This window comes from Pseudopipra pipra, chromosome 1 (assembly GCF_036250125.1).
Source record: "Pseudopipra pipra isolate bDixPip1 chromosome 1, bDixPip1.hap1, whole genome shotgun sequence".
Classification (NCBI taxonomy): Eukaryota; Metazoa; Chordata; class Aves; order Passeriformes; family Pipridae; genus Pseudopipra; species Pseudopipra pipra.
In genome coordinates this window covers 23,518,906-23,543,833 of record NC_087549.1, presented here as the reverse complement: position 1 = coordinate 23,543,833, position 24,928 = coordinate 23,518,906, and the positions used below count along the sequence as shown (strand labels likewise).

Genomic DNA, 24,928 nt, shown 5'->3' with positions numbered 1-24,928 from the left:
TTCATCTGCTAGACTGCATCAGCAGATTTGCATTTCTGCTAGATCAGTGTCTGTTCCAGGCACAGATTGGCCAGAGAAGTTGGGTACCCCATCCCTGGAAGCGTTCAAGGCCAGGTTGGATGGGGCTTTGGGCGACTTGGTCTAGTGGAAGGTGTCCCTGCCCATGGCAGCAGGTTTGGAACTAGATGTTCTATATGGTCCCTTCCAACCCAAACCATTGTGTGATTCTTGAAAAACAGCTTCTCTGGAGATAATTCCATCCCCGCTTAGCAAAGCTGAGGCTGTTTCATGTAGTGTCAGCTGCATGAACTGTATTGACTGCTTAGGAGATGTATGGTACAAGGAAGCAGCTGCACTCGAGTGACTCTTCAGAGCGTATTGTTTATAACGATAAATGACTATCTAAAGTCATGACTATCTATAAAATGTTCTCTCTTTGAGATGTGCTATGTCTCTTCTGTAGCTGGAATTTGTCCTATTAAAATCTGTCATCTCTGCTACATTCATTAGCAAGTGCACAAGCAAGCGGTGTCTTTCCAGTCCCTGGTGGACCATAGAATAGACAACCTCTACAATTTAAAAAGGAAAAAAAAAAAAAGAAAAAAATTCACATAAGAAAACCCATAATGGAATAGTACCTATTAAAACCCCCATCCCTAAAACACACAACTCTGCTCTCCTAAATGGAACACTTCATGGATAAGACAGCAATAACAGCTAAAGTGTGAGAAAAGTCAATAGTGTTCCATTCAACTAGACACCAAACGAATCAAAAAGATAATTTGGATGTACAAAATCTTGAGAAAAGATAGTAGCATCCCAGAAGGACACTTCCAAAACTTCTGACAAACCAACAAGAGTGGTTACAACCCACTGGAGCCAAACAAGAACAAACTTCTAGTGCAGAATCTGCGACTGAGTTAATTTAGGAATCACCAGTTCATTTTTAAATGACACAATAAATATTCATTCTTTTTTTTCACAAAAGGCAATATTTGAGAGTAAAGCATTTAATTCCCCCTTAAAAAGCTTAAAGTTACTGGATTTGGCCTCCTTTTGTGGGTGACTAAGGAGTGGAAGTGTTCTAAAGCTGGGAAGGTATTCTGCATTTCTGCATCTGTCAGCTAGAAAAGCCAATACACTGCTGCTTCAAAAAGATTTTCAATGAATAAAGAAACAAAACACAGATTTTCTTTTTATTGTTTGTAATACTTTTTAAAGTTACTGAAAACAAAGAATTTAAAGTCCTATTTCAATATGCCATCACTGAGTTTTGCTGACCAAGAATATATAAAGCTAAGAATTAAATCTCTAATATTAGTTTTCTTTTGTAACACAGAACTCACTTATCTGTATAAGAAGCAGAGAGATTTTATTTTAGCCCAAGGACAACATATGCTGCAAGGTTCTAGTTGCAAGTCCCATCAATTGTAAAACTGATATTTGAGCACCTAAAAAAAAAAAAAAGAGAGTTGGTGGGAGAGAGAACTGACTTCCATGGAACAAACTACAGTTGACTACCACTAGATAATTCCTTCCCGCTTACAAACTAACCAAGTCCACTTGTACAGAAAACTTGAAAAAAATCACCAACTCCAGCTTTTAAAGCCAAGACACTTTTAAAGGATAGTCTTGCCACACAGTAAATCTCTGAAACTTCAGATATCCTGGCTTCTATCCATTTTTAAAAATTACTTTTTAGTGCTGCTAAAAAAAACCCGTCAACACTGCCGACAATATTTAAACATTTTTTTATGTTAAAGAAAGCTACAACTTCGGTAGGTTCCATCAGAAATTATATGCCAGCACAAAGGAAAAGTTCACAGCAATTTTCAAATTGCTTGAGAGAAACCTGTAAGCCAAGAGAGTTGTAGACAGCCCATTACTGAAAGCTTTCATAAATAATGCAAATGTCTCACTGACACAATGAAGTAAAAATACTTACTGAACCATCTATTTGCATTGGCTCAACACCAGACAGACTTGCTCCAATTTTCATGTGATCCTTGTGAAGATCTGAAGTGAAAATGCAAGCCCTGAAACAGCTCTTTGTAAAGAGTGGCCATTCAAAAATCCTAAGGCAGTTCAGAAAGCATAGTATAGGACATGTATTGCAGTATATCATTGCTATATCATGTCTTCTGAAGAATATATTTCCTCCACCCTTAAAGTGTAGCTGTGGCAAAACCATAACAGTAAGGTTATAATTAAACAGCAAAAATAAATGTTATTTTAGATGGCACTATGCTTCGAGAGAAGTTTTTTCAGCTAAATTAAAATGGCAATTAAATAATTCATGTGAAATACCCTACTTATACAAAATAGTAAAATAAATTAGTATATACTCTGTTTAGTGGGACATCCCACAGTCTCCCACCCTTTGCCTTCTATGTGTCTTCTGTGTAGAATCCATTTTTTTTGCAAGACTGCATCTGCAGTACTAAGATACAGAGTTAATATGTAAGAGCAAAGATAGATAAGTACAAAAAACTCCATTGAAACCAGCACACATGATCATTATGCCATTTCAGTACAGTGAGCACAAAGCAAGAGTCACTGACCCTTAGCCAAGTTTTTCAACACTACTTAAAAATTAGGTCAAATATTTACTTTTTTATAGAGAGATTTAAGAAAAAGTGTTTGAGGGTTGGCAAACATACACTGTTACAAGGTTTATCTTCCCCTCTTGCTGAACACAGCAAAAAAAATACTTCATTTAGGAGGAAAAAAAGAATTCTGAAGATTATAGGAAGACAATAGAAAGAAATTATGGCAGTCTTTCATAGCACTGAAGTTGCTCTGCATGATAGCATTAAGTCATTTTTAGTTCACAATCTTCTTCAGACAACAGGTTGCTCATTCTTCTATTAATTGGAGTTAAAGTCTTGTGCTGATATTCCATGACTATATGTGCTAGAAAAAGCATGTCACTGATGTAATGCTTTGCAAACCTTTCAGAAAACAATGTCAATTTGGACTTCACGAAGAGAATTAAGATGTGGACACACAGGCAGAAACACTAGGACTGTTTTACTCTGCCTGCATCCAACCTTCTGCTGTATCTTAACCTGACGTTATAAAATTATTTTGTAAGCATGAAAGAAAAGTTAATTAACCATGAAGCTGCTTCTGATGTCAAGAATAATTGATTTAGAGGGCAAATTAAATCTACCACAGGTCACAACATAAACTGATCATTTTGATTCACAAGAACCAGCCCAACCCATAAATAAAAGATGCTCCGGTGTGAAGATCTCTGTGCAGCTGGCAATCCCAACATGAAGGCACTGGTGGCCAATTTAAACATTGGGTGTGCCAAAATTCTTTACACATGAAGCACCTGACAGATACATCCTGCACACACTCTCAGACCTGGAATTCCTAAACTGCCACAAGCACCTGTTTCTAAAAACCTTGGGTTAAACAGCTTGGTCCACACCTTATATAAATTAGTACACTAAGAATAATCACAACTCAGGCTGAACACCAGGTGGATTTGGGGAGAAGCAGATGACCAGGCTGCCATGCTGTAGGGGGGGGTGGACACACTTGCCCAGCCCTCCATGTCGTGGTCCCTTCCCTGTGCCCATCTTCCATACCAGGAGAGACCCAGATCAGTGATATGGCTCATATCTATCTGTGTTCCTGTCTGAACAGGGACAGAAAATTCAGATGAAATTCAGAAAGTTCAGTGGGTTCATTATTACTCCACCACCAAACTATTTTTATTCCCCAAAAAAGCCAATCACATTATTGCTCAATAATGTGAAATTTGGGAAATGAAACTGGTATATTGCATGTAAGTGAAATTTTCTTTAAAAAGAAAGCCCCTTGGGCCATTTTCCGGAGCACAGATTTTGGCACCAGTGTGACACTACAAAGAGCATGGTGCTGTGCCCTCTTCTCCGCAGCTCCCCAGAACAGCCCAGCCACCTTTCCCCTCTGTACCATCCATCAGTGGCTGGAAATCTTAGAAGGATCAGGTTAGCTACCGAGTAGCTGGCTAGATTTGGAAAATATTGGTCTGGATTTTGCTCTCTTGATGTGTAGACATTAAAAATGCTAACACAAGATGGAAGGGGCTCCTCGTGTTGACAGCGTTTCTGGTGGGAGCCGTTCTGGCACACCTGCCACACTTTCTCCACGCTGACCAGGCAACTCTTCAGACTGAAAAATGTTGCTAATTCCCTTCCGTGCGCTGTATAAAACTTCTTAAAAACGTGCCCACACTGAATTACAGTTGGGAGACCGTACTTAAAGAGCCACGAGCACGAGCATAAACACGGGAGAGTGCACAAAGAATGGAAACGTGTTGGTTTTAAAAAAAAACAAAACACAACAGAATACCCATGAGGCAATAGTCTCGTGTCTGGAGTATCCCTGCTCCACGAGGTGCCACTCGAGGGGTAGGAACGGCCGAGCTCTGCTCCGCTCTGCCCTCCCCACGCAGGACGGCCCTCGGGGCCAGCCCGGTGCTGAGGGAATGGCGGGAGGGCGGTGCCGCCTCAGCCCTTCCCGCCCAAGATGGCGGTGGCCCCGCCCCGCCGGGCGGTGTCCTGCAGGCCGTCCCCCGGCGCGGGGTGTATGACCGCGGCCGTGCGGGGAGCGGGGCAGGCGGCGGCCGGAGCGGGGTGCACTGGGTGAGGAGCGCGGGCTGGCCGTGTTACGGGCGGCGGGGGGGGGGGGGGGCTCGGTCCGGCCGGGGGAGCGAGAGGGAAACTTTCTTCACGGAGCCCTTCTCCGCCGGGGCTCCGGCCGCTTTCCTGCGGCCATGTTGGGAGCTGGGGGCTGCCTGGCGGAGCTGGAGCTCCTCCGGCGAGAGGCGGCGTCGAGCTCCGCTGTCCCGCTGCGGGGCTGGGGCAGCGCCGCGTCCCGCCGGGAGGGAGGGAGGCAGCGGAGCGGGAAGGATCTGGGGAAGGAAGCGGCGGTGGCGGGCGCTGGCTTGTCCCAGGGCGTTGAGGGACTTGGGGGGCCTCGGAAGCGACTTTGACTTCGGGAAGGGGGAGAAACAGCGGCGGCGGCCCCGCGGCGTTACGTAAGTGCCCGAAACTCCCCGACTCGTGACTCCGCCGGGGCGCCGTGAGGCGGCGGGACGGGACGGGACGGGACGGGACGAGCGGGCGGGCGGGCGGGTGGAGGGCGCTTCCTGCCCCGGCGGGGCCGCCCTCCGCCTGAGCCTTCGCTCGCCCCGTGAAACTCCTCGTCGTTCTCGGAGCGAGTCGCCTGGGAAGTCTTGATGCTGTGGTAAAAAAACCAGCGGAACCGCGAGTGTTGGCGGCTGCGAGCATAAGGTGCTATTTTTTTTTTCCTGTGAAATTCGCATATTTTGTATTTTGGAGGAGAATGTGACTGGTCTGCCAGAGATACGTGTGGCACATAAGCTGTTGTCTGAAAGCAGCTCGGGAGAAGACAGCCGCATGTTTTTCCTCTCGCCTCGCTTGAAATACTTACGTGCATAGGCACCGGTATTTATAAAGGGCAAAACTGCTCATCACGGCAAGAAAGTGATGGGTGAGTCCGCTGAGCAGCGCGTCCTGGCATCGACTTTGTCCCTCCTAAGGGAAACAGCTGTAACTCGAGTTTTGACATGAAGCATCAGTACAATAGTTGTTGATAACCAAAACGACCTGTTGTATCCTTAACCAGAGATCAAGGACTGTCTTTTGGCTGAATTGATGCAAGTGGTTCCAAAAGCATCATTAAGTTCTAACTCAGGCTGTGCTAAGAGTTACTGTTAGTGTTAATGTGTATCTGAGAAACACTGAGGCTGCGATGTGCCTAACAGTTTAAGTTCAGATGAGGTTAGTACAATAAGCAAAGTTGAGTCTAAACTCAAACCCACAACACAGGAATCTGTTTCAGAACTGAGACTGCAAATTCCTCTTTCTCTTGAAATAAGAAGACTTTAAATACTCAGATCTCAAGTTACTTGTATATTGAACTATTTTAGAGATGGCTGTCTGAAAGAAGGGAAGTACTTAAAAACAGCAGTGCAATCAGTGCTGAGATCCTAGGGATTAATCGCTTTGTATGCAGCCATCAGCATGCAGAATGGAATTGATTCTTTAGCTCAGAAGGCAGTTTTTAACCTTGATAATCTAAATACTTTTAACTAATCTCGTGGGAGATAAGAGTTCCTGTGTTGTTAAATGTGTTGTATATCAGCTCAGTTTGTTAAATAATATTTTCCCAAGTGTTTTAGTGCCATGCCAAGTGTGTTGAAAACAATAGTGAAAGCGAAGTGTTGTGAGCCTGAGTCCCAAATTCTTGCTTCTGAATGCAGGTTGGCTCTGAGCCTTTTGGAGTGTCTTGAGTTTTACTCTGCATGGAAACCCATATAGAGGAAGTCCCTAAAACGATAAATAAAAGCCTGTGGATAGAAATTTGAAGCTGGAAAAGCTGGTTCAGTTTCCTCTGTTGTATTCTCTAGAAAGAGAGAGAGTAGCATCTTTTCACCTAGAAGCAAGTTTTCACTAGATGCAGTGTTGGCATCATTCTTCAGCAAGATCTCCATTCTATTTCCCTTAAATCATGGTCTGAGCCTTAACTGTAGTAATTAGACGTGTGTCTCTGGCCTAAAAGAAGATCTGTCCATAGTATCATAAAGCCCTTTAGTTTACAAAAATTATTATTGTCAAAATGATTGTTATACTTAAAAGGTAGGATGACTTTTAGGTTTCACTGTTGAGGTTGGTGGGTGCAGGAAGGCTTCAGAACAGTGAAGAGATGGAACTGCAATCTCAGGTGAGGTGTGATATGATATAGCTTGGCTCATCTTGTTTATCTTCCTAAAAGCCCTGTGAGATCAATAAAGGCAGGGTACAAACACTGGTTTCGTACCCTTGCAGCATTTTTGGGGGCTTGCCTTCACCAGAGAGGACCAGAGGTGTTAAAGGGAAAGCTTAGGGTTAAAGCATGGCACATAGCTGAGGTAGAGTTGAAGTGTTTAGCACTTGCAGATCTAATTTTCTGGAAAGGTATCTGTAAGAAAATGTTGGAATTGGTGTCCAAGCAAACAAATGGCATGCAAGTTTTTGTTCTTAAAGGTCATTTATTAGCAGGGGATGTCAAATAAGGACACCCCAGCGTTAACAGTGGATATGATTCTTAAGTGATGGTAGGTAAGGAAGTTAAATTCTTGATTTTTGAATTAAGAAATGAAACTTTATTCTGTACAACCTCAGATCCTAAAGGTACATTGGGACTTATTCCAAGCTCTGTTAATATTTAAGCTTACTTTTGCATTTAGTTTATGTAATTTTTAAAAAAGTTACAGACGTATATTTTAAACTTTGAAGAAGTCAGTAGTTGAATGAAGCTTGATAATCTGGGGATTGTTCCAAAAGAGAAAACAAAAGGGCAAATACAGGGTTTTGAAATAGAAACACGTATTTAAAACTTTCTCCCTTTGCAGCAAATGCCAAGTTTGCTGTTGTACAATAACTTTTGTCTCCATGGTTCAGCAGAGGACTTGTTCTTACAGTTTGGGGGGGGGTGTGAAAAACTGCTCTACAGATAGGTGGGGTAGAACCTGTTTACAATGCTGAAGATTATTGTTATCAAAGTTACAAAATGTGGTGATAACTGTGTTAGCAAGTAGTGTCCTGCAAATTCTGGGCCACATAATCAGTGCTGTTGAAATACATTGTCTGCTCACTTGAGAAGTGGCTTGACTGAGAGTTGTGGGACAAAGATTCTCCTTTTACGAAAATAAATGTTATAGTGCAGAAGTACTATTGAACAGAAGAATATTTCATGTTTTTCTACTTTCATGTTTTGCTACTTTAATACTACACAGTCAAAAACGAACTCATATGTTTAGTTGCATAAATAGATAAGAGTGCTGCTACCTTAGACATAATGATGTGGGGTTTCAGTGTTTCGGTTTTGTTGGCTTTTTGTTTTAGCCTCTTAGTAATTGTAAATAATTTAAGGATTTTAAAAATTAAGTGGAAGGGAGTGGCTCTCTATTTTTTTCTTCCTCTTTGCATCATTGTGCTTTACAATAAAACAATGTTAAGCATATTGTGTATGTAATTTAGCAGGATTTTGGCATTTTGTCTAAGTGTAAAAGAAGAAAAAACAGTTGAAAGTTAAGGATTTCAAATACAAGAATGTTCTCGTTACATCCTCCCCTCCCAATACCTGGAGGTAGTAAGATGCCATGCAAGCAGTTAGTTACTGTGTTGAGAGGCAATCTGTTGAGAAGTTTTACTGACTCAAACAGATACAGGGGGGTCGGTAGAGATTGATGTATATGATCTTTTTATCAGCAGCTTAAGCTTTCATTAAATGCTTCTTGTATCTCAAACATATCATCTAAAGGTAACCGTTTTGCTTTTAAGTACTTAGTATGCCTTCTGAAAAAGGAAAAGTTACAGCATGTTCTTTGACATTTGCATTTCTGAAGTGTACACATAATTTGTTAATGGAAATTAACAGTGGATTGTACACGCAGCCGTTCAGGTTGTCAGCATCTTTTTTGGAATGGGGAGCTGTGCAGGTTAACTTTAGTGCAAGCCTTTGTGTACTGGATAGTCTGTACTCCGAGTGCTTTCATCAAAAACATTTGACAAGCAGTAAAAGGGAAAAGGGCCAGTGAGTGCATTTCCCAAGAAGGCATCTACAGTAAGCTGCTGTGATTACTAGATTCTTTCAGGAAATGACTCCTTTACTTTTTTAACCTTCTGCTTTAAATTTCTCCTGACTTAGCTGTCAATACTTGGTAATGTAAATCTTCTGAGAATGATTTTTGGTGTACTTTTGTTCTGAAAGCTGTGTGTGACAGTGATTTCCCGCTCGCCCGCTCTGATCTAGGTTAACAGCGTGGAGGCAAGTGAACTGCCCTTTTAACACCCAGAGTATGGTTAAAAAACTGGGTACATTGAAGACTGACATTTTATTTATGGTATCATTGTTAAAGCTTTCCTTTTGGCTTTTGTTAATAGCTGTCAGATGTCAGTTTGCTAGGCCTTTACCACTCACCCATGTGTCACTAGGTAGCAGCATTTGATCTAAAAAAGGGATTATGTCCCTTGCTCAGAAAGAGAATTCAACACTTGGTTTATTGCCTTATGTGTTTTTAAATAATGCTGGATAAATAAATTTTAAATATTTCTGAGGGTTGACAGTGAGAGGTCCATGCTTGCAGCACTGCAGTAGTCTTGTCAAGCTTCCTGAAAATCACATGGCTGAATTTCAAGCCCCAAATTGTGTTTCAGCTGCCTGTGAGCCCCTGGTTCTGCTGGGATGGGGGTTTCATCCTGGTGCCAGTCCTGCTGTGCACATGGTTACTGGGGCATGAGCCATTTTTGGTACCAACTCGAGCAACTTCTTTCAGCAGGTTTAAATGGTAGGAAAAAGATTCCCTACAGCCAGCCATGTTTGCCCTTAGTCTATTATTACTCGTGAACTAATGGTAGAAATTATTTGGATTTTTTTTTTTTTTTATTAAGGAGTTAAGAATTTTTGAGGGGGTCAATATGTCTGTATATTTTCTTTTTCTTACTACAATATTGAAAATGTGCTGCAGCAGTGTTTTGTCTGACCCTGTTGGGTAGTGACCGGCTGCCTGGCCTCCTGAAAGTATTTCTACAGTATAAGATAGTATTAGGGTTGCCCCCTAAAGTGGAGATTTCTTAACTTATGTAGGCCAGGAGAAGGAGGTTGAGTGTTGTTACTTGGCTTGTATCTTGTTCAGTTTTGTAGAAATGCTTAGAATTACTGAACTGGTGAAAGAAACCTCTTTCTTGTGCAGCTTCTTTTCCTAGAACACAATATCTGAACTTAAAAGAGCACATGCACGAGAAAAAAAAATTATGTAATAATAATGAAATAGCAATGATGTGGTTATGGTGCTGTGCTTGTAAATTGTGAAACTGCATGTGAAAACTTTACTCTGTTTCAAACATGGCCACTAGAAGTGAAAGTCGTTTTGTGTTGCAGTTGTTTGTAGGGAGTTAATGGCTCTGACTTTTGCCTAGCTTTGACTATTTGGTAACTCTTTAGCTTGGTCATGCTATAATAGTTTACTTATAGTCCAGTCCTTGTTAGACTGTTAGTGAAGTGCAGTAACTTCTCTCATAATGGTAATAAAAGTGAACTAAAGAAAAACAGAAAACTTTTGTTTTTTGTTTTTGTTTGTTTGTTTGTTGGTTTTTTTTAACACTAGCTGGTTTAAGTACCTGTGCATAATAAAAAGGGATTAGCCAGTGAACAAGCAGTTGTGTCATAGGTTTGTGTTCATGAAAAAAGGGAAAATAAAATTCTGTTAACTTGAGGAAGCTCTTTTGAGCATGTAGCTGTTCTGAGCTCTCAAGTGCTAAAACAAACAGGTGCCCTGAAATGCAGGAGGTGCTGTTTTTAGTGTATCCTTGCATGTAAGAGATACACATCGAAAATCCTTTTGTAAATATCCTCCACTTGTAGTTAAGAAGCATTGTGTGTTGCAAGAAGCATGCTGAAAAATATTATTTATTTCAGTCACTGAAAACCAAATCCCTTTTTTCACACTGACTGAGAGACAGTCTAGCTAACCATTAGCAAGTTGCCTCCGTGTGTGCTGTAATAATCCATAACAACAACAAACCACACGGCCAGTCTGGTTTTGGAGAATTGCTTGCAAGATGGATTTGGCAATAGTTCTTATAGAACAGCTGCATCTGGATCTGTTTTTCTAAATTCTAATGATGCTGTGTGCCCTCCCCAAAACAATTTAAATAGATCTGCTTCATGATTTAAAACGTTGATGCTGTGGATTCTCTTCATTGTGCCGAGTTGGCAAAACTTAAACAGGATATAGCTTGCTCTGAAATTGGTCAGATCCTTTTGATCGATTTCTCACGTCCCTCACCCAATGTCCATTTATGTTTAGCAGGGTAGTATTTGTATCTGTCAAGTTATTTGCTAGCCCAGATGTCCAGATGTGTGCCCTGGTGCTGCCCAAGTGGGCTGTGACCAGTTAAGCTGTTCCTTGGCACGCAGCGTATCGGATGGGAAGGGCGCACCGGGCGCCTGTCCAGGCAGCCTGGAAGGGAGGGGTAAGCTGCTGTTGCCGCCAAACTGCAAAATAATGTTTGCTGAGAGAGACTCTTAAACAGCTAAACAGTGGAGTAGGGAAACACTAAATTGTAAACAGAAAAATGTATTCCAGTATTTGGTATTGCAACCTGGTCAAGTGATCGTTTAGGTACTGGCCTAGCACATGGAGTTCATGTCTGTCGGAGCTTCTTGCGGCAGAGCAGGATCCCAGTATTGCTGTTCTCTGCCCTTGACTCTTCATGCACATTTCTAAGGTGTTGATCTGTTGTCTGCTTTTCTTCTGATGGCTTTTAGCTACCCAGAACTATGGAGAACTTCAGAAGGAACTCGAGCTTTTTTGGGCTTAAGATCTGTGGAAACTGGTTTTGAAACCATATTCTGGTGTATGTTCCCAGTACTTTGATTAAGATGAAAGATGCAGTTTGCTAGCACCAGAGGTTAAACTAACCACTGCTAGTATTCCTAAATACATACAAGTGGCAACTCAAAATACTGGGGTGTTTCCCCATGACAGCGAAGATGTGGTCTGAATATTGGGCTTTTTTAGTCACTTGTTTGTTGATTAATTTTGAAGGGTACATGTGTTCTGTAGTTTATAAATAGATAGCTTTATATATACAAAACATCAGCCTTTTTACTTATCCCCATTTCAGTATGCTGTCAGCTGCAAGTATTTGATATGCCCACAGTTGCCTCTGCTTGCAGATGAGTTTGTCAGATTTGAAATGCTGTTCACGATAGATCAGGCCTGTCTTTTTACCTGTGCAGAACTCGAGTTTTCAGGGTTGTGTGGCTGTGTACTGTGGTTTGGGTTTTTTTGTTTGTTTTAATATTTCCTTTTAATATTTTCTTTAGTTCTAGCCACTTGGTTTGCACATGCATGTACTGGCTACCTCCTCTTTCACATCTTGAACAGTGTTGAGAATTTTCTCATCTAAATGGCAGCACTTCAGCTGGCAGTACCGTTTTTCACAAGTGCTGCTCAAAGCCATGTAAGCTGGTGTAGGTGCTTGGGAAATGCTCAGCTTATCTGCAGATGGGTAAGGACACAGAGAAAATTCAGTGTAGATAGCTGCTTTGTTTGCTCCAACCCTTGACTGCCAGGTGTGGAATGGAGAACTCCGTGTTTCTTCCCAGCAGCAGCACTGTCTCTGTCATGCCAGAAGACAAAAACAATATCAACTACCATGGTTTATTGTAAATAGAAGCCTGACAGTGGTAATAAGCAGCTGACTTCATTAAAAAGCTGGCCTTTTTACAAGAATGTTCCTCCTGGAGCTCTGCAGTGAGGTCTCTTCTCTCCTAAGAGACATTCAGGGACTTCTTCCAGTGCAGTTGAGGACAGAAGAGAAATACGGCCGACCCCTTCCAATTGGTCTAGGAGTGCCTTGAAGCCCTCCTGGTCATGTACTTCCCTGTGGTACAAACCCTTTAGTACTGACTATGTTTTCATCTTTTGTATTTTCTGTTACTACCAAGCAGGAAAAGGTAGTGGGAACAGCTCTGGACTCAGCAGTTCTGGATTTCTGTGTGTCTTTCATGGGTGCCACGTGTTCCTTGCTTGGAGCAGGGGTGCTGGCATTACTGCACGTGGCATTATGGCCAAGGTGGTTCCTCTCACCATCCGTGCAGGGCTGGTTTAAAACAAGTTAAAACAAGCCCATCAGTCTGGTGGGAAGCCCTCTTCCGCATGCCTTTGTTTTCTTTGTGCGTCCTCTATTATTATTTAGCATTACAACTTGTTGGGAATGTGGGAGGTAGTGTTTCTGTTTACAGGCTGGTTAAATTGGTGTTCTTTTTCCAGCTGAGAAGCTAAAGTGCAGAACTTGGATGGTTTTGCCTGCATACAACAGCTCAGGCAGTGTGTTAACTGTTCAGCAGAGTAGCCTGGATAGTAAAACAGCATTGCTCTGTTCTTGCTGTGTAATGCATATGCTGCTTGGCTAAACAGATAGACTGTTGCTAAAAATAGCTTTCTGTACCCAAACTAGCTTCTGAGTGGATTAGGCAATATAAGGTCATATATCTTCAAAGTTCTACATAGAAATGATTTCCATCCCCAAGATGGAACTGGCCTTTCTAGGCATTCCGAACTCAGTTGGATAATGGCTATTGCAAATTTGAAGAGCAATCCACTTGCCATGCAGGTTTGATAATAAAGGGGTTTTTTGTTGGTTTTGGTATGGATTTAGAATCATTTACATTCTATGAGAAATTCTTACACAACTGATCAATTAAAGTGAAACAGCAGTCCTTGCTTGTAAGTTGGAAATTAGAGTGTACAAAAATTTAACTGTAATGTATGAAAAGAATTACTAAACTGTAAGATGTCAAGGAGTTAAAACAGGAATTTCTACATTGTACTTTCAGGAAGAGCTTTAATAGGATTTGACTTGTGACATCATTTGCAGCAGTTAAAAAGCAAAACAGATCTGTCTGGTTTGTTATAGTAATTATAGGTTTATGATGACATCCAACTAGACAAATGCATGGATTCGCTTTCATGATATATTTGGATGTGAATAAATGGGCTGAGAAATAATCTAAATATTTCGAAAATATTGGCAGGGCGCAGAGTATTCACAGGTTGCACAGTATGAAGTAATGTGGTTGCTGTTAACGTATTCCCAGCATGGTTTCTGCAGGTCTGTGGTTGATGCCAGAACATTAGCTAACAGGCTGAGATGAATGAAGGGTTAAGCCTGCTGGTTGGTACTGGATGTACCAGTAAGGGAGTGAGCTGATCTGTGTCTCTCCACACTGCAGACATTGCTCCACAGGCTTGCACAATGCAGGAAGCTGTGTCTTCACAGTGGGGGAGAATAAAAAATTGCATTCAGGTAGAAAACACTACACTTAGAATCATAAAAATGAGACTTGGGAGAGATCCACAGTATCATTCCATTTCCCTGCTGGTGTCCTACTGATTGATGCTTACACTGTGTTTCTTTATAGTGTTAGGATGAAAATGTTGCAAGCATCTTTGCATCCACAGAGTAATCCAAAGCAGTCCTGGTATTGCCATCGTCTTTTCCAATGTTCTGTCTTGCAGCTTTTTTGACTTTATTCAATGCCAATTATTATTAAGGATGTGAAAAATGGTGCAAAGAGTCAACAGCTTACATTGCCTTAAGGAAAAGGTAAATTCTTTTGTGTCTGTAAATCAAGTCAAAATTTCTGTACCACTGTCAGTACCTTTCTGAATGCTGCAGCCAATAACCAAGTTAGTGAAAAATGATCATATGGATGAAGGCTATGCTGAAGTTCAGAGGAACCTTATGCCTCATTTCCTGCTACCTTGATATAATCTCTTTAATCTGTTGGCTTTTCTTCTTTCTTTTCAGGATTATGATGAAGCTTTTTGTCATTCTTTATACTTGCATCTACCAGATATTATCAGGGTTATCCTCTGTATCCTTACCAGCTGGTTCTGATAGTGATGCCAAGACAGTTCATTAAATATTACAGTTTTGGGAATATTTTTGTGAAGAGAAGCATTAGAGAATTGGTTATTAGAACGCTGTATTTCTCTATAAGTGACAGTGGTTGTCTTATGTTTTAAATAGCATCCAGGACAGCTAGCTCCAGCACAGGACAGGTGTTTAGTTGTTACTGTCGTGTCAGCTTTTAGCAGTGATAAGGACCCTTAGAAAACATTTGTCATGTTTGTATCTCCTCTCAATATTTTTGGGGGTGAAAATTTTTAATTTCACTTAACTTTATGCACAAATTCATCTTTTGACTATTTAATACAAAGCAACAAGGACCAAAAAGTGACTTGTGCATGAATGCTTGGATTCTGATTACAGCTAATCAGATCTAAGTGCATAGAAAGTGTAATAGAAAGGGTAATTTTGCCAACCAGGACAAGCAATGGTATCATCCTTCTCTGTATGTACTGAAGGAAAAACTGTAGGAGGTGTACCTAGTGAGGCCAAAGTAAGATTTAATCTTTATGCTAATTTCTCTTCTGACTTGTATCAAAAACTTAGAGTATCTGCTGTGCATGAGTTTAGTTCAGCAATTTTCCACACTAAAACTATTTTCAAAGCATTAGGTGTAGATAAGTTTAATCCTTAAACAGGTTGCACTTCTGAAATTTACTGTGTTTTACTTGGCAGTGGTGCAAAAAGTCAAGTGTTGCTCTTAAGAGCAATACATCTAATATTTATAGAGATTAACATAATGTGTTACAATACTGAGATACCTTCATAGCTGGAAGTTTGTCTACAAAAAGTAGTGATATTACCATTTCAGACAGAGCTGTAAATGAGGGATGTACATTGGTTCTGGGTAACTTGATTGTTTGTGTTTATGCAACTCTAACTGAAATTAGAGTGTCTTTCTTGCGTAGCAAAGTGTGAGATGAAAGCTGTATGAGTCTGTTGTGATAATGTAATTTATAACAATTATTTGAAACCTGTTACTGAAAAACTCCCACATAACTACCAGTGACTGATTCTGTCTGATGAACTCTTTTTAGGGAGAGTGTTATATTTTCCTCTGTAGATCCAAAAAATGAGTCATTACAACCCAGTCATTTAATGCACATTAGATACCTGGTCAGCAGATAGCCTTTGTCTTTGGTTTACAATTTACTTGGTTTTGTCTTGTAAAAGTTTGGGGTTTTTTGATCTTCTGTACCTTTCATATATGTTTCACTTGTGTGATTAAGTATAATAAAGCAAAATGCATTTCTGTTTGAAATTGGTTTTATTCAGAGCCCTCAATTTGTAGAGTCAAACATGATAAAACCTTTAACTTTTGCCTTCTATTAAGTGACTCTAACCACAAACTTTTATGAAGCATGTATGTTATCTTTAGGCAAGAAGGAAAATGGTTTAATTTGAATGTATGTGGTGTAACATAGGGACTGTCCACTAGACTGGCCCAAGCCAGAAGTAATGGAACACTGCTGGTTCTGCTCTATTGCTGAAAAAACTTGGGAATTTGAGTTGTGTCCCTCTGCTTCGTACCCTTTGTGGCTCTCCTGCAGCCTGAAGGGAATGCTGGTCGTCATGGTAGTATGCCCTGAGCTGGGGTGGGGAAATGGTTTTGTGCTGAGTTTGTATGCAATCTGCATCACTATGCTGTAATAGCTTTTTAAATCTCATTTCTCCCCTTCACCACCTGTGTTACTTATGGTTCTGCTATGTGGTGCTAATGCCAGCTGCTACAGTGCTAAAGTAGTAGTAGTAGAAGAAAAGTTTTCTGTCAGTATTGAGTTAGATGGAACTGTCAGGTTTGTGTTGTTTTTATAAAATAAAATAAACATTCTCCTATTTTAAATAAGACCTTTAAAAGCATTGAGTCCTGGGAGATCATCATCCCGGTGTCATCACCAGGATACAGTGGCAGAAAGAAACGATTATGTGGAACATGACTTGTCAGTGCACAGCAACTCTAACAGAATTGTTTTCCTGCTGCAGTAGTATAGACAGTTAATAACTGTAGTAAATATGTGATTTCCTCAACATGGATTCTGTTTTAGGTAAGTAGGTAACTTGTTAGTTCTTCTTAGAGGTTTCAGTGGCATCTGTTTGCTCACCTTGAAGGTGACCATTCTCACCAACAAGATACAAGTGTAAAACTGGTGTGAAATGGGAGCAAGATGATCTTGATATCTTGGTAACAGAACTATTGCTTCTGTAGAAGATTCTTTTGAATAAAAGTAGAAATAACTTAGTGTAAAACACAATTCTGTGTGTTGTAGAGGAGTTAGGACTTTCTGTGTCATGAAATAATTTGTCACCTTTAAATAGCATATTATGCTGTGGAGATGAAAGCCTTTGCCCAGCATTTTCATCATGAAATGTACTTACTGAGAGCGTGTGTGAGAAGGGCAAACTGAAGGTATTGCAGCATTTTGATAGTTGACATTTATTTTTCTAGAAAGGCTGTTAGACCCTGCTTATGATACAGCTCTATGTAGCTAATTTTTCTTACAAAGTGATTTTTTTTTTTTTTGCAATGTTATGTCTAGAAGCTAGTACTACACTGCAGTCTGGACACAAAAACTACTGAATCTGATGTCTGTGAAGACTATCAGTCCGTCACAAATGGAGTCACCCTTGCATAAGGGCCTGGGGACCTTTGGGAGTTCAAATGCCAGATGTGTGAAACTGGAGTCAAATGTGATAAAGGTCTGAACAATAGGTTTGAGGTTTTTGACTACGTAGCACCCGTAAACTGAGACTATGTGTAAGATGCTGTCCCTTAAGTGGAGTTGTCTAACCTTATTTCGAAGCTCATGGTTCTGGTTTATTCTTCACTGCTTAGGGCATGTTTTCAGCAATTTGCTGTCACTTAGGAATTGCTTTGTTTGATCAGGTCTTGAGATCCTGCATCTTGAAGACAGTAATCCAGTATTTGCTGCTTATGGTGGCCAACAGCTTCAGAAGAAAATCTTAGCTGGAAGAGAGGGGAGGGTATTGCTACCCAGTTCCAGGGTATGATCTGTTATCTCTTACAATATATCTTAAATATGCTTTAAGACAAGATTAATGTAGTCTTTAAATACTGGTAGTTGAAAACTTTGCTTCTGGACTGTGACATTTTGGGATTAAAAGTTCTTTGTGTGTCCAGGCAATTTTAATTTAGTATCTTTATGATCAGTGTGCTCTTGAGAGGAAGAGGTGTATTTCTCCTAACTTTAGCTTTTGTGGCTTAGGGATGGCTTCTCTTTTGGATTTCTGGTCTATTTTTTCCATGTTTCATTCTTACTTGTAATCATGATGCGTTTTGGGTGGTTTTGTATCCATTTCTGAACTAACTTTCTCAGAAAAAGCTAGTGAAGATGACTGAACCTTAGCGTGCATAGGATTTCAGATGGATTTTTAATTTTTGATTCTTTAAAGACTTATGTGAAAAAAGGCAGAGTGCTTATTTTAATCTTTTAGTGTGGGAAAATACAATTCATGCCCTGGAAAAGTGGAATCAGTATCCATCAGCAGTCTGTGGCATTTACTGCCTTAATTGAGGCTGGCTGCTGACAATGTTAAATATTATAGCAAAATGTTTCAGTTTGGAAGACATGTGATTATCTTGTCTTCCTTAATAGTCCTTAACTTGCCTCGGATTCTTGCTTTAAGTCCAGCAAGTGATTATTTTCACAACAAGCTCGAAGTACAGCCTTCAGCACAAATTCTGGAGTCATGCGTCTTGGTTTCAAGCCATGATGATTATTAAACGATCTTGGTTAGAGTTGTTTTCTCTTAGGTCCTCCTAGGGAACAGTTAATTAAAACCTTTAGCTTTTTCTCCCCTGTTTTCTTCTCCCAGTGGCTTGTATTTTGAAAGCTTTTGTGGTGACCTTGGACTGAGTTTGCAGATTATTGGCAGGGAGCGCAGAATGGCTGAGTTAGAGCTGTGGAGCAGCAACTGCTTCCTACAGGTTGCTCTAATTTCATACCAAGAGCTCTCTTCACTGAAACTCATCAGTATGGCTGTATTTGTGGTTTTCTTTTGGGAGGGGTGGGCCAGGGGTGGTGTTCCCTCTTGTGCACTACCAAAAGCATTTAACTTGCTGTAATTTGTAGATAACTTGTATAAAAGGGTATGTTTAGAAGTAGTGTATATTAATTTGTACCTGCAGAAAGTATATTCTTCTGGTGTGTCCTCTTTGCACTCTGACTGATGTCCTTCTGTACTTTACAGGGAACATGGGATTACTAAATAACTTTGGACTAACCTTGTGACTGAGTCTTTGCTTTCTAAGTTTGAAGGGCTGTTGGTTCAGCTTTGACACTTGCAAAGGCTGTTTATTGCTAGTATGTTGTTAGATGGGCATGTTTACCTGATAGTTAATGGCAATTAACTCTCATTTGAAGTCCTGGGCTTCAGCTGTCAGGCACCTGAATTTGATTTTGAAAACTAGGACTACTACAGCAAGTACACCTAAAAAGGCTGCTAGTTTATCTTTTGCCTTCTTATTACTTTCTGCTTGGCAGTTTTTGTTTTGTCTTCACTTTCTGCAGATCAAAATACTTTTGGAATTGGTAGCTTTGTAATTCCCCTAACCATAAAACTAGTTAACACAGTATTCACATATTGTAACTAAAGTTGTAAGGCATGTAAAGAAAGTTCAAAAATAGAGAAATGACTTTTAGAGATTCTTCTCTCTTCAGTGTCAGACTTTGATACAAGATGATGTTGTGTGCAGGGCTTAAAAAAAGTAGTTATATCTGTGCAAGCTCACTTGTCAAACTCTTCTAGTGTGAAAATAATTAAACTTTCAAAGCAGTAACTTACGATGACCATACTTAACATTGGGCATGTGGATTTGTGTAATCACAGTAACATACTTATTTAGATGAGGCCTAATGAGAGGTTTCATCCCTATTTTGTAAGGAAGTATCTGTGCTTTGATATATAGGAAGAAGGTTGATTGGATCAGGTTATGGCAGAGCAAGGGAGTTTGAGCAGCATCAGGTCTGAGCCTTGTTTCAGCCCAGTTTCCTCTCTGTTGTAGGCTGATGCTGTGTTAATGTCAGGCAATGTAGATCTAAAAGAAAAGGTAGGTAATGTAGAGGACTTCCCAAACGGGGATTGTGTTGTGATGTGCAGGAAGTAGAGACCTGCTGCTCAGGTCTCCTTCAGGCCTGTCCAAAGTGGTGCTTGTAGCAAAGGGTGTTGTGAGCATCAGCCCTGTGGAAGGCACTGGAGAGTGTCTTTTGCATGATGAGACAAACATCTGTCCATACTACTTGCTTCTGCCAGATGTCTTGCTGCTCTCCACCAAGCACACAGTTCAGGTTCCTGGCTATATCACAAGGAGTCTGGGGGGAGCAGATCTGGGTCAGACTGGCAAGAGTTTCCTTTGCAGACTTCTGCCTGGGAAACTCTAGGGTAAAAGATAGGCTAAAGAGTGATTTGCCAAGGTATGAATCATATAGTGACTTCTTATTTTTAGTTCGCTGTTGGATGCCTTAGATATCTCACCCTTACAAGAGAAAATCTTATTTGCTACTTGGGGAATGACAAGGTGGGGTTTTAGTCTGTAATTGGAACATATGTACTCTTCAATTCATTAGCACTTCGTGAAATATGAAGTTGTCTTTTCTAAACTTTCGGCTGGTGCAGGTCACCTAGTCTTTCTCAAGAGCAGATGTGAGCTGTGTGGCTTGTCCTCTGAGTAGGTCTGCCTGTGTACATTGCCTGAGTGTGACAGATGCAGATGTGGTTTGAGTAGGTGAGGAGGGAGGCACTGTGGGGCTCCTACAAAACAGGGCAGCAGCAAGCGGGTGGTGAGCCACCAGGCATGACTCACTCCCTGCTCCTGGCTCCAGAGTTTGCTGTGAAAGCAGGTGGGGGGGTGCAAGTTGTGGCCTGTACAAAATGTTTCTAGAAGGTAGACTCAGGAGTTTGGCCCATGATTTGAGGTTTACATACTGGAAAAAAAGAACAGTACTGAGCTTGGGGAGTGTGATTTCCGATGTGAACGTCAATTATGTAATTTGTTTGTTGTGTTAAAATTAACGCGGGTCTTCAGGCTGCTCAGTTAAGTTGATGTTTCTCCAGCATTAGAATTTGGAATGATGGATGATACTTCTTGTTGCCATCTGGAGAGTAGGTATAGGAGGATATGCAGAGAAATACGAGCATTAAACCAGGATGCAGTAGCCTTACTAGAGAGGAACTAGTTTGTTGCCAGAGGCTTTCAAAAGCAGTGCCGTAGGTGCTGTTTGTGTGATAAAGATAGCTGTCAGCTGCATGGAACATTTTTGCTTTTGGAAAAAAGACTAATTGGTTGCTAAAAATTCTTAGGTGTTAATACTTATTTAAATCTAGCCCAAGTCGATTCCTCTGAGCCAGCGGATGCTGTTAGATATTTTAAGAAATGCGGGGTTGGTACCTTCCTTGGGGAAGGCTGCTTGCTGTTGAATCAGTCCTGTTCTAATAACAAACTTTTTTCTAATTTTAGGATACTTGTGAAAGATGGTGGATCGCTTGGCAAACAGTGAGGCAAATACTAGAAGAATAAGTATAGTGGAAAACTGCTTTGGAGCAGCTGGTCAACCTCTGACTATTCCTGGTCGTGTTCTCATTGGAGAGGGAGTACTAACAAAGCTGTGTAGGAAGAAGCCCAAAGCAAGGCAGTTCTTTCTGTTCAATGACATCCTTGTTTATGGTAACATTGTCATCCAGAAGAAGAAATACAATAAGCAGCACATAATCCCACTGGAAAACGTCACTATTGATTCCATCCAGGATGAGGGAGACTTACGGAACGGGTGGCTCATCAAGACACCCACGAAATCTTTTGCGGTTTATGCTGCCACTGCTACAGAGAAATCTGAGTGGATGAATCACATAAATAAGTGTGTTTCTGATTTGCTTTCCAAAAGTGGGAAGACTCCTAGCAATGAACATGCAGCTGTCTGGGTACCGGACTCGGAAGCCACGGTGTGCATGCGCTGTCAGAAAGCAAAATTTACGCCCGTCAACCGTCGTCATCACTGTCGCAAGTGTGGCTTTGTTGTGTGTGGGCCCTGCTCTGAAAAGAGGTTTCTTCTCCCGAGCCAGTCTTCCAAGCCAGTGAGAATCTGCGACTTCTGCTACGATCTTCTTTCTACCGGGGAGATGACTGCATGTCAGTCGGCTAGATCAGACTCCTACAGCCAGTCACCTAAGTCATCTTTAAACGATGTATCTGATGATGATGATGATGAAGACAGTAGTGATTAAGGACAGAACGTTTTTTCCATGTGTTGCAAGTTGTTTCAAACCATATGGAGCTGCTTTTGGGGGAGTCTGTAGTGAGGTTCCTCAGAAAAATCCTGTTCTAGCCATAAAATATGCCTGAATATCTTCAATTGCAATGTGCCTCAATCTATGAATTCTCTAGACAATAGTTGTTTTTTTCTCTTCTGCAGGGATAGACTGGTGCAAATGTTATCAGAATATTTTCCAACCTCATATACTTGAGTTGTGTCTAGGTTAGGCTTTTGTGGAAGACCGGAGAATAAAATGTACTTTCTTAATTTAACAACCCATACTTTCTAATGTTTCATATTGATATGTTATGTGGAGGTTTTTTGGATATGGGAAGGAAAACTGTGAACATGCATGGGATGGTGATGTTTATTAATCCTGTAGACTGTGTTGTTTTTCTTGCCATGGTATATAATAAGTTGAAAGGTGATGTAATTTACAAACCTAAATGTCACAAAACTTGGATACTCTTGTTTTGCTCTTACTTATGACTTCCTATGCCAAGGAGTGCCTTGTATCAATTGTGCTGATTCAGGAAGAAACAAACCTATTTTGTGTCGCCTAGTGCTGGTATCTGAGAGATTGTTGGTGCTATTGAAAATAACTGCTGTGTTCAAAGTGGAGCTTTGATAAGGTCATAACTGTACCTCGTGGTGGGTGATGGAGACCCAAATCACATGTCCTCACCTGTGCAGGCAGACCCGAAGACTCTGCAGGTTCCCACAGGCTTCAGCAGGGTTCTCCTTGCAGAAGTTGTGTTGTGGGTCAGGATCTTGAGATGAGAAGCTTAGGGAGACTCTTTGTGGGGATTTACACGTTTTCTTTTCAGAACAGTTACTAAGTTTCAAATTTGGCAAATGCATACTGGAATTTTAGTCGGGTGATGCAGCATTTGGATGCGATAGCCTGTATATTTTTGGAAATAATTCCCAAAAATGACACTAGATTTTTTTCTTAAAACATTGGTGAGAAGATTGCGTTTTTTTCTCCCCAGGAATTCTATTGGCTCGTTTAAAAATAACCTCAAATTTTCAACAAAAAGTCTGCAAGTATCCTTATAAAACTGGCTTTCCTTTTTACACAGCTGACCTCAGGATAAATGTGAGATGCAAGTTATTTCATTCTAAATGTATACCCAGGACCAAGAAAGATGTATTTAAGGACTGTAATGGAATCATCAGTGCAGAAAATGTCTCTATCATAGTATTTGTTTTTATTTCTTGAGTACCGAAGCATCATGTTCCCATATAAATGTAAAAGTTAGACTTGTAAAGACACGTTAAACCCCCAAATATATGTTTCTGTATTTTTATACTGATAGCATCAATTTTGAAGCAGAAAGACCTCTTTGAAATAGTTGTATGAATATAGTAGCAACTGACTTTATACAAAAAAATGTTAAACTTTTGTATCTCTGAATGACAATTTCTGCACTGTTTGCCTTGGTTGGCAATAATTGGGTTAAGTATTTATTGAATAAACAATCAATGCTGCATGTTGCACTAGTCTCCCATTCTGTACGCTGAAAGTGTCAGTCATATTTTTTAATAAAAATTAGCAGAGCACTTCAAAGCTGTACCCCTCCATGAGATTTCTGGTGGCTAAAGATGCACTTAGCATCTTTAGAGAGGCACTCTACATTCATAGTTTGCAAGACATTGCTTCAGGTGAAAATTGCATTAATATTTCTATCTTAGACAATTTCTAAAAATAAGGCTTTTTATAAAAGCACTGAAGAGTATTTGTTCTACTTGGAAATAAATACACAAAAGGGAAAACACTTTCTGATGCAGACTTGGGACCAGGAAGATTCTGTAAAATTGCTAGATTGAAAGGCTGGCTGAAATATGCATACTTTTTTCTTGAAAGATGGGGGAATGGTGACCTGCAGCAGGGAAAAATGGGCTATTCTGAGAATGCACTTTGAGTTAATAGTGCTTACTTTTTGTACCTCTCAATATTTCTATTTCAGGAGTGGAGACTTGTCAGCTTCAGTTTTTCTAGAGAATCAAAGTACAAACCTCCCTTGTACAGACCTTCTAATGACTAACAATCATTTTCTTCGTGATGCAATTGTTTCCTCTTTCTTAAGCTGTCAAATATTAACTTGTCTTGTTAACGAGTCCATCTCCTTGTTTACTTTCCCCTTTGTTTCCATACCTTATGCTTATCTTCAGCACCTTTTAGGGGTGAGAAAAGGGTTGCTGAGAGTTAGATCACATCCTGTATTTTTTGAGAATGTATTTGTACCTACTTCAGATATCTTTTTATCTGTGAATGAAACTTGCACTGTGCTGCACTGATCCCTGAAGCTGTAACCAAACCGATGAGTGTGTGTGGAATTTTTCATCTGAAATTGATGTATATGGTTAGAGCTTTTTTAAAAAGCATTAAAAAAAAGGTGTTTTATGGTAATACTCCTATTCCTCAGTAATACTTGTTTAAAACTTTATAAGATGGACTTAACATTGACTTCTCTTGTAGTTAAGAATTCCTGAAAGGGCTCATTTTGTACTTTGTAATTTTGTTCTGTCAAATTATTTTATTTACAAATATATGGTGTAGCTTCAAGCCTATGTGTTTAATTTTCTTTAACTTGTGGGCCTTCGAAGGTGAGAGAAAAGAGGCAGCTGGTTTTTATATTGACAAGTAAGTTAGCAGCAGGTTTATTCACTGTCAGGAGGGATTAATAAGCTGGGAGCATGAGCACACGGGAGGAGTTTTAAGACTAATTTAGAACTTAATGTGGTTATGGACTTAGAAGCCACTTGCATGTTTAAGTAACGTTTTAAAACAAGGATGACCAAACGTGTTGCAAAGTTTGGCTTTTGTTGGACCAGTGATGGTTGAGCTACTGGAAGAGGCTGGAGGGCCAACCCTTCATGTCAGCAGGGTGCTGAGCAGCCCAGTTCCAGTGCTACAGGTCTTGACTGTCGGCCTTGTCAAACCACCACTGGGTCAAAACTTCTTGTGGTATCAAACTGGAGAGTAACTTGGTACTTTTCTCAGAGCTTCTGCACTCTTTGGATGCTAAAAGATTAAGTATGGACAGTCTCTGCGTATTTTGTGTACTTTTTGTTTGTGGTAGATTTAACCTGCTCTTCTTCTATAAGCTTTCCAAATTCAATGGAATAAAAGCAGCAGCCTGTATGTCTCTCATGTAAGGCTCTGCAGTC

At 40.4% G+C, this 24,928-nt stretch overlaps 1 protein-coding gene and 1 long non-coding RNA gene across 5 annotated transcripts; one reads left to right on the top strand and one right to left on the bottom strand.

Annotated features, from left to right (window-relative positions):
* Positions 1–26: 26 nt before the first annotated feature.
* Positions 27–4,560, bottom strand: LOC135411138 (uncharacterized). The gene is made up of 3 exons (XR_010429002.1): positions 1,946–4,560; positions 1,347–1,451; positions 27–569 (listed from the first exon to the last, which is right to left on the bottom strand). It is a non-coding gene; the product is annotated as an uncharacterized LOC135411138 (long non-coding RNA).
* Positions 4,537–24,323, top strand: PLEKHF2 (pleckstrin homology and FYVE domain containing 2). Of its 4 annotated transcripts, none has more exons than XM_064648349.1 (2): positions 4,537–4,640; positions 20,962–24,323. In XM_064648349.1, the coding sequence occupies exon 2, from the start codon at positions 20,976–20,978 to the stop codon at positions 21,723–21,725; it is 750 nt and encodes a 249-aa protein (XP_064504419.1). In that variant the 5' UTR covers positions 4,537–4,640; positions 20,962–20,975; the 3' UTR covers positions 21,726–24,323. The 4 variants fall into 4 exon arrangements, with proteins under 4 accessions (XP_064504419.1, XP_064504429.1, XP_064504427.1 ...); XM_064648359.1 differs by lacking the exon at positions 4,537–4,640 and adding an exon at positions 4,932–5,035; XM_064648357.1 differs by lacking the exon at positions 4,537–4,640 and adding an exon at positions 5,189–5,291.
* Positions 24,324–24,928: the final 605 nt, after the last annotated feature.

Coding starts and splice junctions, on each gene's coding strand:
- PLEKHF2 (XM_064648349.1), top strand. CDS start 20,976: ATGGTGGATCGCTTGGCAAACAGTGAGGCAAATACTAGAAGAATAAGT.